Source organism: Etheostoma spectabile, unplaced genomic scaffold (assembly GCF_008692095.1).
Source record: "Etheostoma spectabile isolate EspeVRDwgs_2016 unplaced genomic scaffold, UIUC_Espe_1.0 scaffold00007721, whole genome shotgun sequence".
NCBI lineage: Eukaryota > Metazoa > Chordata > Actinopteri > Perciformes > Percidae > Etheostoma > Etheostoma spectabile.
In genome coordinates, this window is record NW_022603515.1 from 2,501 (window position 1) to 22,614 (window position 20,114).

The 20,114-nt window shown below is 41.5% G+C and overlaps 1 protein-coding gene across 1 annotated transcript; it reads right to left on the minus strand.

Annotated features, from left to right (window-relative positions):
* Positions 1–2,967: 2,967 nt before the first annotated feature.
* On the minus strand, positions 2,968–18,930 carry LOC116678681 (ankyrin repeat and SOCS box protein 2). The gene is made up of 9 exons (XM_032508449.1): positions 18,762–18,930; positions 17,767–17,936; positions 16,975–17,026; positions 16,637–16,791; positions 15,143–15,388; positions 9,183–9,354; positions 6,434–7,004; positions 4,951–5,095; positions 2,968–4,767 (listed from the first exon to the last, which is right to left on the minus strand). The coding sequence occupies exons 1-9, from the start codon at positions 18,875–18,877 to the stop codon at positions 4,622–4,624; spliced, it is 1,773 nt and encodes a 590-aa protein (XP_032364340.1). The 5' UTR covers positions 18,878–18,930; the 3' UTR covers positions 2,968–4,621.
* Between the last annotated feature and the right edge of the window lie 1,184 nt (positions 18,931–20,114).

Below are 20,114 nucleotides of genomic sequence, written 5' to 3' on the forward strand. Positions count from 1 at the left end.
TTTATGAGGCTTAATGAGACTTTATGAGGCTTTATGAGACTTTATGAGGCTTTATGAGACTTTATGAGGCTTTATGAGACTTTATGAGGCTTTATGAGGCTTTATGAGACTTAATGAGACTTCATGAGACTTCATTAGGCTTCATGAGACTTTATGAGGCTTTATGAGACTTAATGAGACTTCATGAGACTTCATTAGGCTTTATGAGACTTCATGCGACTTCATAGGGTTTTTGAGACTGTATGAGACTTCATGAGGCTTTATGAGGCTTTATGAGGCTTTATGAGGCTTTATGAGGCTTTATGAGGCTTTATGAGACTTTACGAGGCTTTATGAGGCTTTATGAGACTTTACGAGGCTTTATGAGGCTTTATGAGACTTAATGAGACTTTATGAGGCTTTATGAGACTTTATGAGGCTTTATGAGGCTTTATGAGACTTAATGAGACTTCATGAGACTTCATTAGGCTTCATGAGACTTTATGAGGCTTTATGAGACTTAATGAGACTTCATGAGACTTCATTAGGCTTTATGAGACTTCATGCGACTTCATTAGGCTTTTTGAGACTGTATGAGACTTCATGAGGCTTTATGAGGCTTTATGAGGCTTTATGAGGCTTTATGAGACTTTATGAGGCTTCATGAGACTTTATGAGAATTTATGAGACTTCATGAGGCTTTATGAGACTTTATGAGGGTTATGAGGCTTTATGAGGCTTTATGAGACTTTATGAGACTTCATGAGGCTTTATGAGACTTTATGATACTTTATGAGGCTTTATGAGGCTTTATGAGACTTTATGAGACTTTATGAGGCTTTATGAGACTTTATGAGGCTTTATGAGGCTTTATGAGGCTTTATGAGGCTTTATGAGGCTTTATGAGACTTTATGAGAGTTTATGAGACTTCATGAGGCTTTATGAGGGTTTATGAGACTTTATGAGGCTTTATGAGGCTTCATGAGGCTTCTTGAGACTTTATGAGAATTTATGAGACTTCATGAGGCTTTATGAGACTTTATGAGGCTTTATGAGGCTTCATGAAGCTTCTTGAGACTTTATGAGAATTTATGAGACTTCATGAGGCTTTATGAGACTTCATGAGGCTTTATGAGACTTTATGAGACTTTATGATACTTTATGATACTTTATGAGACTTTATGATACTTTATGATACTTTATGAGGCTTTATGAGACTTCATGAGACTTTATGAGACTTCATGAGGCTTTATGAGACTTTTTGAGGCTTTATGAGGCTTTATGAGGCTTCATGAGACTTTATGAGAATATTTTAGGCTTTATGAGACTTTATGAGACTTTATGAGGCTTTATGAGACTTTATGAGACTTTATGAGGCTTTATGAGACTTTATGAGGCTTTATGAGCCTTCCTGAGGCTTCATGAGACTTTATTAGAATTTATGAGATTTCATGAGGCTTTATGAGACTTTTTGAGACTTTATGAGACTGTATGAGACTCTATGAGACTTTACGAGACTTTATGAGACTTTATGAGAATTTGTGAGACTTTATGAGACTGCATGAGACTTTACGAGACTTTATGAGACTTTATGAGACTGTATGAGACTGTATGAGACTGTATGAGACTTTACGAGACTTTCTGAGACTTTCTGAGACTGTATGAGAATTTAAGAGACTTTCTGAGACTGTATGAGACTTTCTGCGACTTTAAGAGAATTTGTTAGACTTTCTGAGACTTTATGAGACTTTCTGAGACTCTATGAGACTTTCTGAGACTTTACGAGTGTATGAGACTTTATGAGGCTTTATGAAACTTTATGAGACTGTATGAGACTTTTTGAGACTTTACAAGACTTTATGAGACTTTATGAGACTTTACGAGACTTAATAAGACGTTATGAGACTTTATGAGGCTGTATGAGACTTTATGAGGCTTTATGAGGCTTTATGAGGCTTTATGAGACTTTACGAGACTTAATAAGACGTTATGAGACTGTGTGAGACTTTATGAGGCTTTATGAGGCTTTATGAGGCTTTATGAGACTTTATGAGGCTTTATGAGACTTTACGAGACTTAATAAGACTGTATGAGACTTTATGAGACTGTTTGAGACTGTTTGAGACTGTATGAGACTTTATGAGGCTTTATGATACTTTACAAGACTTTATGAGGCTTTATGAGACTTTACGAGACTTAATATGACTGTATGAGACTTTATGAGGCTTTATGAGACTTTACGAGACTTAATAAGACTGTATGAGACTTTATGAGGCTTTATGATACTTTACAAGACTTTATGAGGCTTTACGAGAATTTGTGAGACGTTCTGAGGCTTTTTTGAGACTGTATGAGACTTTATGAGGCTTTATGATACTTTACAAGACTTTATGAGGCTTTATGAGACTTTCTGAGACTTTCTGTGATCTATTAACCTTCTGAGCCCTGAGGCCATTTTTAAAGTTTATTGTCCGTCTGGATTAATTTTATATAATAACTTGTAAAACATCAACCCTGTTGTCTACAGTCAACATATGAACATCATTTATTTTCAGGAAAAACTGGGTTATTAGAATATTTGGGTTGCAGTGAGGTCATTTGCATGTTAAAAATGGTAGTAGGACCTTAAAGACAAGTAAATAAATAAAATGGAACATGAATCTTCCAGATATGTATTGATATCACAGACAGAGCAGTAAAACCTCTAAAACACTTCTCATATGTCTTGGGAGTCACACTGGGAAGAAATAATCATCATAACTCACACAGATGACAAAATACATTTTTTCAAAGAAAGTCAAGAGGCTTTTGCCCTCATGACATTTACTTATGACAATAACAACATAATAATGTCATATTTATTGATACTACACCCACAGCAATGATACACAAGCATTTGTGTCTAAAACAGTTCTCCTATATGCAAAAATAATCATAATAAACATTATAACTCATATGAAGTACATACTATTTATGTTTCTTCAAAAAAGGCCCAAATCTATTATATAAATACATAAATATATATACATATTTATATATATATTATATATATATATATATATATATATATATATATATATATATATATATATATGCCAAATCTCAAACCAGTGGGGCCATTTTCCTCTGTAGATATCTATCTTGTGCACTGTAGCATCTTTGATCGCATACTAGACTACTTTGACTGGGCGGAGGGCACTAACCACCCTCCATACACCGTGGGTGACGTAGTCTCCCATATAGGGGCATGCTGGTCCCTGTACTTCCCTAAACAGAGAGCAGACACGGAGCAGCGCGAGCTAGAGGCATAATTGAGCAAAAACGCAGTGGATTATGGATTATTATAAAGTGGATCAATCTTGGATGTAACGGTTTGGATTTAATGCTCGACAACCCCGAAAAAGGCTGGAAGTTCCAGGCAGGATAGAAAATCCCCTGTAGAGGCTAGAAGGACCCAGAAGAGACCTCCGTAACCGCTAACTCGTTACGTTTTAGCCGCAACTTTTGGTGAGTTGATATGTTTTATGGTTGCTAAATGATCAAACTATGAATCATTTAGCTTTGTGAGACTTTATGAGGCTTTATGAGACTTTATGATACTTTTTGAGACTGTATGAGACTTTTTGAGACTTTATGAGACTTTATGAGACTTTATGAGACTTTATGAGACTTTATGAGACTTTATGAGGCTTTATGAGGCTTTGTGAGACTTTATGAGGCTTTATGAGACTTTATGATACTTTTTGAGACTGTATGAGACTTTTTGAGACTTTATGAGACTTTATGAGACTTTATGAGGCTTTGTGAGACTTCATGAGACTTTATGAGGCTTTATGAGTCTTTATGAGACTTCATGAGGCTTTATGAGACTTCATGAGGCTTTATGAGGCTTTATGAGACTTTATGAGGCTTTATGAGGCTTTATGAGGCTTTATGAGGCTTTATGAGACTTTATGATACTTTTTGAGACTGTATGAGACTTTTCGAGACTTTATGAGGCTTTGTGAGACTTCATGAGGCTTTATGAGGCTTTATGAGACTTTATGAGACTTTATGAGACTTTATGAGGCTTTGTGAGACTTTATGAGGCTTTATGAGACTTTATGTGGCTTTATAAGGCTTTATGAGACTTTTTGAGACTTTCTGAGACTGTTTGAGACTTCATGAGGCTTTATAAGACTTCATGAGGCTTTATGAGGCTTTTTGAGACTGTATGAGACTTTTTGAGACTTTCTGAGACTGTTTGAGACTTCATGAGGCTTTATGAGACTTCATGAGGCTTTATAAGACTTCATGAGGCTTTATGAGGCTTTATGAGACTTTATGAGACTTTATGAGGCTTTATGAGGCTTTATGAGACTTCATGAGGCTTTATGAGACTTTATGAGGCTTTATGAGGCTTTATGAGACTTCATGAGGCTTTATGAGGCTTTATGAGACTTTATGAGACTTTGTGAGACTTTATGAGACTTTATGAGGCTTTATGAGACTTTATGTGGCTTTATAAGGCTTTATGATACTTTTTGAGACTGTATGAGACTTTTTGAGACTTTCTGAGACTGTTTGAGACTGTTTGAGACTGTATGAGGCTTTATGAGACTTTATGAGGCTTTCTGAGACTTAACTAAACTTTACGAGACTTTATGAGAGGGAGCAGTGGACATCGTAGTGCAGGAAGCGGACCAGAGGGACAGGAAGTGGAAGCGTTTGGAGCAGTTTGAATTTGCGGACTCCGACCAGACGTCTGATCTTCAGCCTGCAGAGCTGCATCAGAGGATGAGGAGGAACTGGAAGAGAACACAGACGCTGAGAAACCCCCCAGCCAATCACAGCCCAGCTCCCAAACCCCTCAGCCAATCACAGCCCAGCTTCCAAACCCCTCAACCAATCACATGCCCACCCCCATACCCCTCAGCCAATCACAGCTCACCCCCAGACCCCTCAGCCAATCACTGCCTGTTGTTTCTTACGAGCTTTGAGTCTGATTGGCTTCCAGTCGCTGCGTCTCTCTAGGACGTCGAGCAGCCGCGAGCAGAGACGAACGTGGCCGACGTAGTCCAGCAGCAGCGAGATGATTGGCCCGGCGCTACGGCAACTGGACACCGCCTCGCAGAACTGGAACAAGATGGAGGACACGGTCAAACACAAGATGGAGGAGACAGTCAGAAACAAGATGGAGGACAAGGGTCACCTGACACACTCAGACACAAGATGGAGGACACGGGTCAAATGCAAGATGGAGGACACAGTCAGAAACAAGATGGAGGACAAGGGTCACCTGACACACTCAGACACAAGATGGAGGACACTGGTCAAACACAAGATGGAGGACACGGGTCAAACACAAGATGGAGGACACGGGTCAAACACAAGATGGAGGACACGGGTCAAACACAAGATGGAGGACACGGGTCAAACACAAGATGGAGGACACGGGTCAAATACAAGATGGAGGACATAGTCAGAAACAAGATGGAGGACAAGGGTCACCTGACACACTCAGACACAACATGGAGGACACTGGTCAAACACAAGATGGAGGACATAGTCAGAAACAAGATGGAGGACAAGGGTCACCTGACACACTCAGACACAACATGGAGGACACTGGTCAAACACAAGATGGAGGACACGGGTCAAACACAAGATGGAGGACACGGGTCAAACACAAGATGGAGGACACTGGTCAAACACAAGATGGAGGACACGGGTCAAACACAAGATGGAGGACACGGGTCAAACACAAGATGGAGGACACTGGTCAAACACAAGATGGAGGACATAGTCAGAAACAAGATGGAGGACAAGGGTCACCTGACACACTCAGACACAACATGGAGGACACGGGTCAAACACAAGATGGAGGACACGGGTCAAATACAAGATGGAGGACATAGTCAGAAACAAGATGGAGGACAAGGGTCACCTGACACACTCAGACACAACATGGAGGACACTGGTCAAACACAAGATGGAGGACATAGTCAGAAACAAGATGGAGGACAAGGGTCACCTGACACACTCAGACACAACATGGAGGACACTGGTCAAACACAAGATGGAGGACACGGGTCAAATACAAGATGGAGGACACTGGTCAAACACAAGATGGAGGACACTGGTCAAACACAAGATGGAGGACACTGGTCAAACACAAGATGGAGGACACTGGTCAAATACAAGATGGAGGACACGGTCAGACACAAGATGGAGGACACTGGTCAAATACAAGATGGAGGACACGGTCAGACACAAGATGGAGGACACTGGTCAAATACAAGATGGAGGACACGGTCAGACACAAGATGGAGGACACGGGTCACTTGACATTCAGACGCTCAGATTTACTCTGTAACTGAGTCTAGTTTTTAAAGTGTGTAATTTGACTAGTATATATAATATATTATGATATAAAATAAATAAATTCTATAAAATCCCACGCGTGTGACTCACCTGAATGCGACGCTGCGGCGGAGCGACTCTGCTGTCGCGCATCTCCTCGATGGCGCGGTGCGCCGGCGCGACGGGGGGGTGGGTCTTCTCGCCGTGCGGGCAGTCGAAGCACGGCGCGGCGTCGCAGCCGTGGTCCAGCAGCAGCTTCAGCATCGGCAGGGACTCCATGCGGAGCAAGATGGCCGCCGGGAAGGCGCAGGGCTCCGTGGCGATCTGGGCGTTGGCGTTGGCGCCGTAGCTTAGCAACAACGCCGCCATCTCCATCCAGCACATCCGCACGGCGATGAGCAGCGGGTTGAAGACGTCCAGGTCGGGGTCGGCGCCGGCCGCCAGCAGCATGGCGGCGGCCTCCAGGTTCCCGTTGAACACGGAGAAGTAGAGCGCCGTGCTGCGCCGGTCCTGGAACATCGACGCGCGGTCGTCCGACAGCCGGCTGTTCACGTCGAAGCCGGACCGGACCAGCAGCGCCAGGATCTCGTCCCGGTTGTGCTCCGCGGCCACGTGGAGCGGGCTGATGCCGCAGCGCCGCACGCGCACCATGCTGGTGAGGGGGATCAGCAGCGCCACGATGCTGCAGGAGAGACGCCGTGATTACACAGAAATACACAGAAATATATAGAAAATATATAGAAATATATAGAAATATATAGAAATATATAGAAATATATATAGAAATACATAGAAAATATATAGAAATATATAGAAATATATATATATATATATAAACCCTAACGCTGCGCCACGATGCTGCAGGAGAGACGCCGTGATTACACAGAAATACACAGAAATATATAGAAATATATAGAAATATATAGAAATATATATAGAAATACATAGAAAATATATAGAAATATATAGAAATATATATATATATATAAACCCTAACGCTGCGCCACGATGCTGCAGGAGAGACGCCGTGATTACACAGAAATACACAGAAATATATAGAAATATATAGAAATATATAGAAATATATAGATATATATAGAAATATAAAACCTAACGCAGCGCCACGATGCTGCAGGAGAGACGCCGTGATTACACAGAAATATGTAGAAATATATAGAAAATACATGGAAAATATATGGAAAATATATAGAAAATATATAGAAAATTATAGAAAATATATAGAAAATATATAGAAAAAATATACAAAATATATAGAAAATTATAGAAAATGTATAGAAAATATATAGAAAAATATAGAAAATGTATAGAAAATATGTAGAAAATATAGAAAATGTATAGAAAATATGTAGAAAATATAGAAAATGTATAGAAAATATGTTGAAAATATAGAAAATGTATAGAAAATATGTAGAAAATATAGAAAATATATAGAAAATATGTAGAAAATATAGAAAATGTATAGAAAATATGTTGAAAATATATGGAAAATATATAGAAAATATATAGAAATTTATAGAAAATATATAGAAATTTATAGAAAATATATAGAAAAATATAGAAAATATATAGAAAATATGTTGAAAATATATGGAAAATAGATAGAAAATATATAGAAATATATAGAAATATATAGAAATATATAGAAATATATAGAAATACATAGAAAATATATAGAAATATATAGAAATATATAGAAATACATAGAAAATATATAGAAATATATAGAAATATAAACCCTAACGCAGCGCCACGATGCTGCAGGAGAGACGCCGTGATTACACAGAAATATGTAGAAATATATAGAAAATACATGGAAAATATATGGAAAATATATAGAAAATATATAGAAAATATGTAGAAAATATATTGAAAATATATAGAAAATATGTAGAAAATATATGGAAAATATATAGAAAATATATAGAATATATATAAAAATATAGAAAATGTATAGAAAATTAGTTGAAAATATATGGAAAATAGATAGAAAATATATAGAAATTTATAGAAAATATATAGAAATTTATAGAAAATATATAGAAATTTATAGAAAATATATAGAAAAATATAGAAAATATATAGAAAATATGTTGAAAATATATGGAAAATAGATAGAAAATATATAGAAATTTATAGAAAATATATAGAAATTTATAGAAAATGTATAGAAAATATGTTGAAATATATGGAAAATATATAGAAAATATATAGAAATTTATAGAAAATATGTAGAAATATGTAGAAATATATAGAAATATGTAGAAATATGTAGAAATATATAGAAATATGTAGAAATATATAGAAATATGTAGAAATATGTAGAAATATGTAGAAACATATAGAAATATGTAGAAATATAAACCCTAACGCAGCGCCATGATGCTGCAGGAGAGACACTTCCTAAATTAAATTTAGAGAGTCTCTTGTCTCCTCGTCCGTCCCCTTCCATCTGTCTTTGTTGCCCCCCCCATGTGTGAGACAGAGAGGAAATACTACAACTTCTTCTTCTGCGTTTTGTGGCGGGTTGCAACCATAAAACAACCTAAAACTTAATCAAGTCATTATTTATTCAGCAGATCGGGTTTCCATCAGCGTTTACCACAGAAGAAGAAAATCATCAAGATAAAATCTGATGAGACCAACGCGTTTCCTCTGAGTCGAAACTCATCAAATTCACCAAATTTGACTGTTTCCATGAAGCGTTTTTCATTCGCCATCCCTTCATTCAGATAAAACCATGAGGGTGGAACAGAGCTGGAGAGACTTATGAAACTCAGATGGAAACGTGATCATCAGTGAAGCACAGAGCAGATGCTGAAGGTGGACTAGTTCCTCAGACCGGATGTGGTTGTTCTGGACCGCGGCGTGGAGAGGCAGCAGGCCCGACTTCATGGACCGGTTAGTGTCCGCGTTCAGGGACAACAGAGCGTCCACCGCCGAGACATGACCGATCTTAGAGGCTTCAAACAGGGGCGTGGCTCCGTCTGCAGCCTGTCCATTGATATCTGCACCTGGGGACAGAAAGACCTTTAAAAAACACCTTAAGAAACACCTTAACATCCTGTCCCTTTATATCTGCACCTGGGGAGAGAAAGACCTTTAAAAAACACCTTAAGAAACACCTTAACATCCTGTCCCTTTATATCTGCACCTGGGGAGAGAAAGACCTTTAGGAACACCTTAAGAAACACCTTAACATCCTGTCCATTGATATCTGCACCTGGGGACAGAAAGACCTTTAAAAAACACCTTAAGAAACACCTTAACATCCTGTCCATTGATATCTGCACCTGGGGACAGAAAGACCTTTAAAAAACACCTTAAGAAACACCTTAACATCCTGTCTGATTATATCTGCACCTGGGGACAGAAAGACCTTTAAAAAACACCTTAAGAAACACCTTAACATCCTGTCCCTTTATATCTGCACCTGGGGAGAGAAAGACCTTTAGGAACACCTTAAGAAACACCTTAACATCCTGTCCATTGATATCTGCACCTGGGGACAGAAAGACCTTTAAAAAACACCTTAAGAAACACCTTAACATCCTGTCCATTGATATCTGCACCTGGGGACAGAAAGACCTTTAAAAAACACCTTAAGAAACACCTTAACATCCTGTCTGATTATATCTGCACCTGGGGACAGAAAGACCTTTAAAAAACACCTTAAGAAACACCTTAACATCCTGTCCATTGATATCTGCACCTGGGGACAGAAAGACCTTTAAAAAACACCTTAAGAAACACCTTAACATCCTGTCCATTGATATCTGCACCTGGGGACAGAAAGACCTTTAAAAAACACCTTAAGAAACACCTTAACATCCTGTCTGATTATATCTGCACCTGGGGACAGAAAGACCTTTAAAAAACACCTTTAGAAACACCTTAAGAAACACCTTAACATCCTGTCCCTTTATATCTGCACCTGGGGAGAGAAAGACCTTTAGAAACACCTTAAGAAACACCTTAACATCCTGTCCATTGATATCTGCACCTGGGGACAGAAAGACCTTTAAAAAACACCTTAAGAAACACCTTAACATCCTGTCCATTGATATCTGCACCTGGGGACAGAAACACCTTAAGAAACACCTTAACATCCTGTCTGATTATATCTGCACCTGGGGAGAGAAAGACCTTTAGAAACACCTTAAGAAACACCTTAAGAAACACCTTAACATCCTGTCCCTTTATATCTGCACCTGGGGACAGAAACACCTTAAGAAACACCTTAACATTCTGTCCATTTATATCTACACCTGGGGACAGAAAGACCTTTAGAAACACCTTAAGAAACATCTTAACATCCTGTCCATTTATATCTGCACCTGGGGAGAGAAAGACCTTTAGAAACACCTTAAGAAACACCTTAACATCCTGTCTAATTATATCTGCACCTGGGGACAGAAACACCTTTAGAAACACCTTAAGAAATACCTTAACATCCTGTCCATTTATATCTACACCTGGGGACAGAAAGACCTTTAGAAACACCTTAAGAAACACCTTAACATCCTGTCCATTCATATCTGCACCTGGGGACCGAAAGACCTTTAGAAACACCTTAACATCCTGTCCCTTTATATCTGCACGTGGGGACAGAAACACCTTAATAATAATAATAATAAATTGAATTTGTATAGCGCTTTTCCCGAGCTCAAAGTCGCTTAACAGGGTAGAGACAGTGTTTGTTTAAAAAAAAAAAAAAAAAAAAAAACTAAGGATAGGCAGAACCGAAAAGATGGGTCTTCAGACAGGACTGAAAAATGGTGAGGGACTCAGAGATGCGGATCTCATGGGGGAGGGAGTTCCACAGCCTTGGAGCTGCCCTGGAAAAGGCTCGGTCCCCAAAACTGCGGAGCTTTGACTTGGGGACATAGAGGAGACCGGCTGAGGTGGATCTGAGGGCCCGTGAAGGTTGGTAGGGGGAGAGCAGGACAGTGAGGTATGACGGGGCAAGGTGGTGGATGGCTTTGTAGGTGAGGACCAGGATCTTGTATGTGATCCGGTGAGAGATGGGAAGCCAGTGAAGCTGTTTTAGGACCGGAGTGATGTGTTGCCAGGATGTGGAGCGGGTGATGAGACGTGCAGCTGAGTTCTGAACCAGTTGGAGCCTTTTGATGGAGGTTGAGCTGATGCCGAGGAGTAGTGAGTTGTAATAGTCGAGTCGTGAGGAGATGAAGGCATGAATAAGTCTTTCGGCAGCAGAGGGAGTGAGTGAGGGTCTGATTTTAGCAATATTTCGAAGGTGAAAGAAGGAGGTTTTGATGACTTGACGGATGTGAGGCTCAAGGGAGAGGGTTGAATCAAAAATCACACCAAGGTTGCGGGCCTGGGGAGAGGGGGAGACAATGGTGCCGTCAATGATGAGAGTGGGGTTGTTGGCTTTGCAGAGAGTGGATTTGGAGCCGATGAGGAGGAATTCTGTTTTATTGCTGTTTAGTTTGAGAAAGTTGTGGTGCATCCAGGTTTTGATTGCTGACAGACAAGAGTTGATGTGGGAGAGGGGGGGATTGTGGGGGAGTTGGTGCTGAGGTAGATCTGGGTGTCATCGGCATAACAGTGGAAGTTTAGGTTGAAATGGCGGAGTATCTGACCAAGGGGGAGGAGGTAGATGATGAAAAGAAGGGGGCCGAGTACGGAGCCTTGGGGAACGCCTTGGGTGACTGAGGCAGTAGCAGAGATGTGGTTATGAAGGGAGATGAAATGAGATCTGTCAGAAAGGTAGGAACGGAGCCAGGTGAGTGCAGTACCTTCGATACCAAGGTCTTTGAGTCTGGTGAGCAGAATGTTATGGCTCACAGTATCAAAGGCTGCACTCAGGTCAAGAAGAATAAGGATGTTGAGGGAACCGGTGTCAGCAGAAGTGAGTAGGTCGTTGAAGACTTTGACCAGAGCAGTTTCTGTGCTGTGGAGGGGGCGAAAACCAGATTGGAAGGGTTCAAATTGGTTATTGGCAAGGAGATGAGTTTGTAATTGTGAGGCAACTATACGTTCGAGGGTTTTAGACAGAAAGGGGAGGTTGGATATAGGGCAGTAGTTATTAAGGGAAGAGGGATCCAGACCAGGTTTTTTAAGAACCGGGGTGACAGCAGCTGTTTTGAAAGCAGAGGGACAGTTCCAAGGGAGAGAGAGGAGTTGAAGAGGTTAGTGAGGTAGGGGAAAGACGGGGAGGCATGACTTCAAGAGAGGAGTAGGTAGGGAGTCCAGTGAGCAGGTAGTGGGTTTGGAAGAGCTAATGAGTTTAGAGATATCGGGGTGGTGACCAGTTCAAACTGGGAGAGGAGGGAGTGTGGAGGAGGGGAAGGGAGGTCAGTCCGGATAGGGAGAAGAGGGTCCGTGGTAGGCGCTGGAGTAGATACTGGGGGTCAGATGCAGGGGATAGAGAATGATAAATGGTGTTGATTTTTTCTGCAAAAAAGTGAAGGAATGAGTTGCAGAGATCAGGAGAAGCAGTAGGGTGGGTGTTGGTCCGAGGCTTGATGAGGTTATTCATTGTGGAGAAGAGGGTTCTAGAGTTATGACAGGGTTTGAGAAGATGGAGGAGAGGTAGGCAGATTTGGCAGAAATGAGAGCCTCTTTGTAGGCAATGAGGTGGAGTTTATAGGCTTCATGGTGATTGTTAGAGATGATTTTTTTGTCAGGCGTTTGAGTTGGCGGCCAGTTTGTTTCATTTTCCGAAGTGCAGGTGTGTACCAGGGTGACGAGGTGTTAAAGGTGACGATTTTTGTTTTGAGGGGGCCAGAGAGTTAAGGGAGGAAGACAAGACGGAGTGGAGGTGGTTTGTGAGATCATCAGGTGAGGTGAGGGATGAGTCCAGGTGGAGAGTGGAGGAGAGCAGGTCAGAGAGATGGAGGGGATCAATGGATTTTAGATTGCGGAAGGTGATTGCTCGAAAGATGCGTGGGCGTGCGGTTGGGGAGGGAATGATGAACCGTATCAGTTTGTGATCAGAGAGGGGAAAAAGGCATGGATGGAGGTCCAGCACAGGTAGGTTGATGGAGCAGACCAGGTCGAGGATGTGACCTTTGTCACGGGTGGGGAATGTGACATGTTGGATGAGAGTGAAGTTGTCCAGTAAAGTGGTGAATTCTGATGACAGCTTGCAGGTGGGGGAGTCGATATGGATGTTGAAGTCACCGAGTAGCAGCAGACGTGAGGAGAGAGATGAGGCTAGCGTTAGAAGTTCTGCAAAGTCTGAGAGGAAGGAAGGGTTTGGTTTAGGTGGCCGGTAGATGAGGAGAACTGTCATGGAGGAAAGAGCTTTGAAGGCGAGATATTCAAATGAAGACACAGAGGGAAGGGTGAGTTCAGTGATCCGGAAGTTCTGACTGTAAATGACGGCAAGGCCGCCACCACGGCGGGAGGGGCGGGGTTTGCAAATGTAACTGTATCCAGTGGGGATGCTTGGTTGAGGAAGAAGAAGTCGTTGGGTTGTTGCCAGGTTTCGGTGAGCAGAAGAAAGTCCAGCGAGTTGTCGAGGATTAGTTCATGGAGGACTGGGGCTTTATTGTTGATTGATCGGGTGTTGAGGAGGGCAAAGTTGGCATGATGAGAGGGTGGTGAGATGAGAGCAGGCTGGAAAGATCTGAGGTTGTCCCAGTTAACAGTGCGTGTGGGGGGTAATGCAGTTGAGGAAAGATAGCGAGGGAATTTGTAGATGATTGGAGAACAGGTATAGGTGAAGTGTGAATACCGGTGAAGTCCAGTCCGGGTTTTTTGTGCAGCCTGTCGGTGCGCTCAGCTGTATGTGATGCAGTCAGGAAAGCGTTCCGATGACGTGGAATAAGTGCGACAGAGCGAGCCGGGGACCAGATGGATGGGAGGGATTGTCCGTGGTGAAGATAGACAAACTTGCGGCGACAGCTTCTGTGGATGTAACGGGGTCGTCGAAGAAGTCCGAGCTGTTTGATGACTGGGATGCAGGATGGAATGGAGAAGTTGATTAATTCAGCCAGTTGCAGAGTTGAGTATTTGAACATGATGCCGAGCAGAGGGACTGAGAGCTGCGTGGCAGCAGTTAGCAGTGGACGAGGGACACACAGATGGATGACTGATGTAAATGCCAAGGTAATGCCACCTTAAGAAACACCTTAAGAAACATCTTAACATCCTGTCCATTTATATCTGCACCTGGGGAGAGAAAGACCTTTAGAAACCTTTAGAAACACCTTAACATCCTGTCCCTTTATATCTGCACGTGGGGACAGAAACACCTTTAGAAACACCTTAAGAAACACCTTAACATCCTGTCTGATTATATTGTGTCTGCACCTGATCAGAGACTTCATTGTGGGTGTTGGGGGACATAACACCTTTAGAAACCCCTGATCAGAGACTTGATTGCGGGTGTTGGGGGACAGAACACCTTTAGAAACCCCTGATCAGAGACTTGATTGCAGGTGTTGGGGGACAGAGACTTGATTGCAGGTGTTGGGGGACAGAACACCTTTAGAAACCCCTGATCAGAGACTTGATTGCAGGTGTTGGGGGACAGAGACTTGATTGCAGGTGTTGGGGGACAGAACACCTTTAGAAACCCCTGATCAGAGACTTGATTGCAGGTGTTGGGGACAGAGACTTGATTGCAGGTGTTGGGGACAGAACACCTTTAGAAACCCCTGATCAGAGACTTGATTGCAGGTGTTGGGGGACAGAGACTTGATTGCAGGTGTTGGGGGACAGAACACCTTTAGAAACCCCTGATCAGAGACTTGATTGTGGGTGTTGGGGGACAGAACACCTTTAGAAACCCCTGATCAGAGACTTGATTGCAGGTGTTGGGGGACAGACCTTTGCTAGCGAGCAGGCGGATGATGTCGGCGTGTCCGTGCTGCGCGGCGGTGAAGATCGGCTGGATGCCGTAGATGTTCTTGCGGTTCAGATCAGCTCCGGCCTCCAGCAGCTTCCTGCAGAGCTCCAGTTGTCCATGTCTGCAGGCGACGTGGAGACACGTCTCTCCCTGGACGGTGCAGCGGTTCACCTGGGCGCCGAACTGCAACAGCAGATCCACCACGGCTTCGTTGGGCTGCTCACACGCTGGAAACAACAACAACAACCATCAAGACGTCCTCTACACAGTCAGATTCCTTCTTTTTCACGCTTGGACAGCTCAGACACGAAAGGGAAGAAGGGTCGGACTCAAACCCTCAACCTTCTGCATCGGTGTGTCGGTACTCTACCAGCTGAGCTCACCAGCCACAATGCTCACTTTTTATTGGCTAAAATCAACTGTCACAGCCTCTGATTGGTTGTTACATACTTGCGATGGTGTCCAGAGGAAGACTCAGCTTTACATCTGCACTTTGAATGCAGATGACACCCAGAGCATGCTAACAGCATGCTAACAGTAGGCTAAAAGTATGTTAACAGTATGCTAAAAGTATGTTAACAGTATGCTAAAGGTATGCTAAAAGTATGTTAACAGCATGCTAACAGTATACTAACAGCATGCTAACAGTATACTAACAGCATGCTAACAGTAGGCTAAAAGTATGTTAACAGCATGCTAACAGTATACTAACAGCATGCTAACAGTAGGCTAAAAGTATGTTAACAGCATGCTAACAGTATGCTAACCGCATGCTAACAGTATGCTAACAGCATGCTAACAGTATACTAACAGCATGCTAACAGTATACTAACAGCATGCTAACAGTAGGCTAAAAGTATGTTAACAGCATGCTAACAGTATACTAACAGCATGCTAACAGTATACTAACAGCATGCTAACAGTATACTAACAGCATGCTAACAGTAGGCTAAAAGTATGTTAACAGCATGCTAACAGTATACTAACAGCATGCTAACAGTATACTAACAGCATGCTAACAGTATACTAACAGCATGCTAACAGTAGGCTAAAAGTATGTTAACAGCATGCTAACAGTAGGGGTGGGGGAAAAAATTGATACAGCATATTATATATATATTATAATTTCAGTGGCAATACTGTATCGATACACAGGCTCCAAGTATCTGTCTGTTATTTTAGATTATCTATATTTTTTATATTTATATATTATATATATATTTTATATTATATATATATATATATGTTGTCAGTTTGTCCCATTTTGCAGAAGCCCCAGCTAACAGTACCTGCTGTATTGTGAGTGTAGCGTTAGCTTTGTGTTGCTGCTAACACCCGTCTCAGAGCACCTTAGGGTGCTGTGGCTGCAGCATATTATACATATATATATATTATTATATGTTTTATATATTATATATATACAGTATATATTATTATGCATATTAATATATTTTTCTATTCATGAGAGCATTCACCTGTGAGCAGCGGCGTCTCCCGGTCCCTGTCGGCGATGTTCGGGTCGGCGCCGTGTTTCAGCAGGAAGTCGACACAGGAAACGTTTCCCCGCCCCGCAGCCAGCAGCAGAGCCGTCTGATTGGTCAGACTCCACGAGTTCACCAAGTTGGGTGGGCTGGGGACAAACAGGGTCAAAGGTCAGACTCCACGGGTTCACCAAGTCTGAGGACCGACAGGGTCAAAGGTCAGACTCCACGGGTTCACCAAGTCTGAGGACAGACAGGGTCAAAGGTCAGACTCCACGGGTTCACCAAGTCTAAGGACAGACAGGGTCAAAGGTCAGACTCCACGGGTTCACCAAGTCTGAGGACCGACAGGGTCAAAGGTCAGACTCCACGGGTTCACCAAGTCTGAGGACAGACAGGGTCAAAGGTCAGACTCCACAGGTTCACCAAGTCTGAGGACAGACAGGGTCAAAGGTCAGACTCCACGGGTTCACCAAGTCTGAGGACCGACAGGGTCAAAGGTCAGACTCCACGGGTTCACCAAGTCTGAGGACAGACAGGGTCAAAGGTCAGACTCCACGGGTTCACCGAGTCTAAGGACAGACAGGGTCAAAGGTCAGACTCCACGGGTTCACCAAGTCTGAGGACCGACAGGGTCAAAGGTCAGACTCCACGGGTTCACCGAGTCTGGGGACAGACAGGGTCAAAGGTCAGACTCCACGGGTTCACCAAGTCTGAGGACAGACAGGGTCAAAGGTTCTTATTGGCTGTAAAGCCGTTGGATGGTGATGTCATCACCACAGGTTCTTATTGGCTGTAAAGCCGTTGGATGGTGATGTCATCACCACAGGTTCTTATTGGCTGTAAAGCCGTTGGATGGTGATGTCATCACCACAGGTTCTTATTGGCTGTAAAGCCGTTGGATGGTGATGTCATCACCACAGGTTCTTATTGGCTGTAAAGCCGTTGGATGGTGATGTCATCACCACAGGTTCTTATTGGCTGTAAACACACTTTCACCAGATTGATTTTCAGGAGGTTTTACAGACTCCAGGTCATTGGACGGACACGTGGACGGAGACTTAGCTACAGAAAACCGACCTGTGATATGGATTAATATTAAGTATTAAATATTAATAACCCACCTTTGATGAGGATGGCGAGGCAGTGCAGCTGTCCGTAATAAGCAGCTTCATGCAGAGCGATCCAGCCTTCGTCATTGGGCTCCGTGAGACTGCTGCACCCCCGACTCACCAAGTCCACCAGAGCAGCAACATCCCCCTCCATAATGACCGTCTGTACAGGACTAAGCTCCCTGAGGCATAATCACACAGAATATTAATATTAGTATATAATACATACACAACATCTCCCTCCATAATGACCGCCTGCACAGGACTCAGCTCCGTTAAACACAAAAACACAATTATTATCATCTGTACAGTCTATAAGCATCCAGAATATTATCATCTAAACAAACTACAATTTAAAGGCTCAAAAACTGACCAAAAAATTGAAAAAGTGACAAATTACATAAAAATGTGACAAAAAAATTGAATAAAATTGATGAAAATTTGGAGAAAACTGTAGAAAAAGAACAACAAAATGTTGAAATTTCAACCCAGAGAAACCCAGCTGCAGGTCGACAGGACGCCAAGTCGAGACCTCTAAAGACCTTCAAAGGTTCATGCTGAGCCCGATGTGAGTCCAGGATCCTCTGACAAAAGAACAGGGAAAAATCAACAAAAACACAGAAAGAAATCACCCCAAAACCTTCTTCTTCTGAAAGAGTCACAAAAGACTTCAGAAAGTAGCAAAACATCATCAAAACATTGGAAAAAGCGACAAAAACATTGTTAGAAAATTGACTGAAACATGATTAAAAAATTGGCAAATGTTGAAAAAAAAAACTACAAAAACGCAGAAAAAAATCAACAAAAACATTATTTTTTTAAATGCTGAAATCAAAAAAAAGAATTGACCAAAAATATTTTAAAAACGTCAAAAAGTGACTAAATATTGTTAAGAATTGACAAAAATGTGGAGAAAAGTGTAGAAAAAGAACAACAAAACGTTGAAATCTCAACCCAGCTGCAGGGTTAAATCACTTCAGATCACATTAGAAACAGCAACCCCTCACCTGCGGAGACCTTTGTAGAGGGCGTTGAATGGGTCACATTTTGGGATGTCTGGGGGTGTGGGGGGGTCGGGGCTGGGGGGGGGGTCTGACAGGCTTCGCTCCACAGCGAGTTGCATCACTCGTCGTCTGTCAGCTGGCTGTAGACGCTGTAGTCGCTCAGTCCTCCATGTCCGTCTGGAACACATTCACAGCACTTACTGTAACAGTTACTGCAAGTTACTGTGATTCTTTACAGTAACTTACTGTAACAGTTACTGCAAGTTACTTTAACAGTTACTGCAGTTACTTTGATTCTTTACAGTAACTTACTGTAATAGTTACTGCAAGTTACTGTGATTCTTTACAATAACTTACTGTAACAGTTACTGCAAGTTACTGTGATTCTTTACAGTAACTTACTGTAACAGTTACTGCAAGTTACTGTAACAGTTACTGCAAGTTACTGTGATTCTTTACAATAACTTACTGTAACAGTTACTGCAAGTTACTGTAACAGTTACATTAAGTTACTTTGATTCTTTACAGTAACTTACTGTAACAGTTACTGCAAGTTACTGTGATTCTTTACAATAACTTACTGTAGCAGTTACTGCAAGTTACTGTAACAGTTACTGCAAGTTACTGGGATTCTTTACAGTAACTTACTGTAACAGTTACGGCAAGTTACAGTGATTCTTTACAATAACTTACTGTAACAGTTACTGCAAGTTACTGTGATTCTTTAAAATAACTTATTGTAACAGTTACTGCAAGTTACTGTAACAGTTACGGCAAGTTACTGTGATTCTTTAAAATAACTTATTGTAACAGTTACTGCAAGTTACTGTAACAGTTACGGCAAGTTACTGTGATTCTTTACAATAACTTACTGTAACAGTTACTGCAAGTTACTGTGATTCTTTAAAATAACTTATTGTAACAGTTACTGCAAGTTACTGTAACAGTTACTGCAAGTTACTGTGATTCTTTACAATGACTTACTGTAACAGTTACTGCAAGTTACAGTGATTCTTTACAATAACTTACTGTAACAGTTACTGCAAGTTACTTTACTTTCATTAATTTTGGGGCGTCTTTTTCAATTTTATAGCATTGTAAAACATGTTGAAGTGGTTTTGAAATAGTAGTAGTATTACATGTGTGCATATATAAAGTAGTATTGGCATTAAATATAAAAAGTATTGAGTAAAAGTTGACATATTCCAGTCTGTGATTATCATCAACATCCATTCCTTTAATTTTAGTCTCAATAATTCCTATTTTCTGCTTTTGTAACTCAAACATTAGGTATAAATAAACAAAGATATATAATAATGTTATATAAATTCCAAAAATAACTAAAACTAAAGTTAA

Excerpts from the sequence above, each read along its gene's own strand:
- LOC116678681 (XM_032508449.1), bottom strand. The coding sequence starts at position 18,877 with ATGCAACTCGCTGTGGAGCGAAGCCTGTCAGACCCCCCCCCCAGCCCC. Across the intron at positions 15,389-16,636 it reads GGAGACGCCGCTGCTCACAG|CGTGTGAGCAGCCCAACGAA; the intron begins GTGAATGCTCTC and ends TGTTGTTTCCAG. Across the intron at positions 7,005-9,182 it reads GTCCAGAACAACCACATCCG|CATCGTGGCGCTGCTGATCC; the intron begins GTCTGAGGAACT and ends TCTCTCCTGCAG.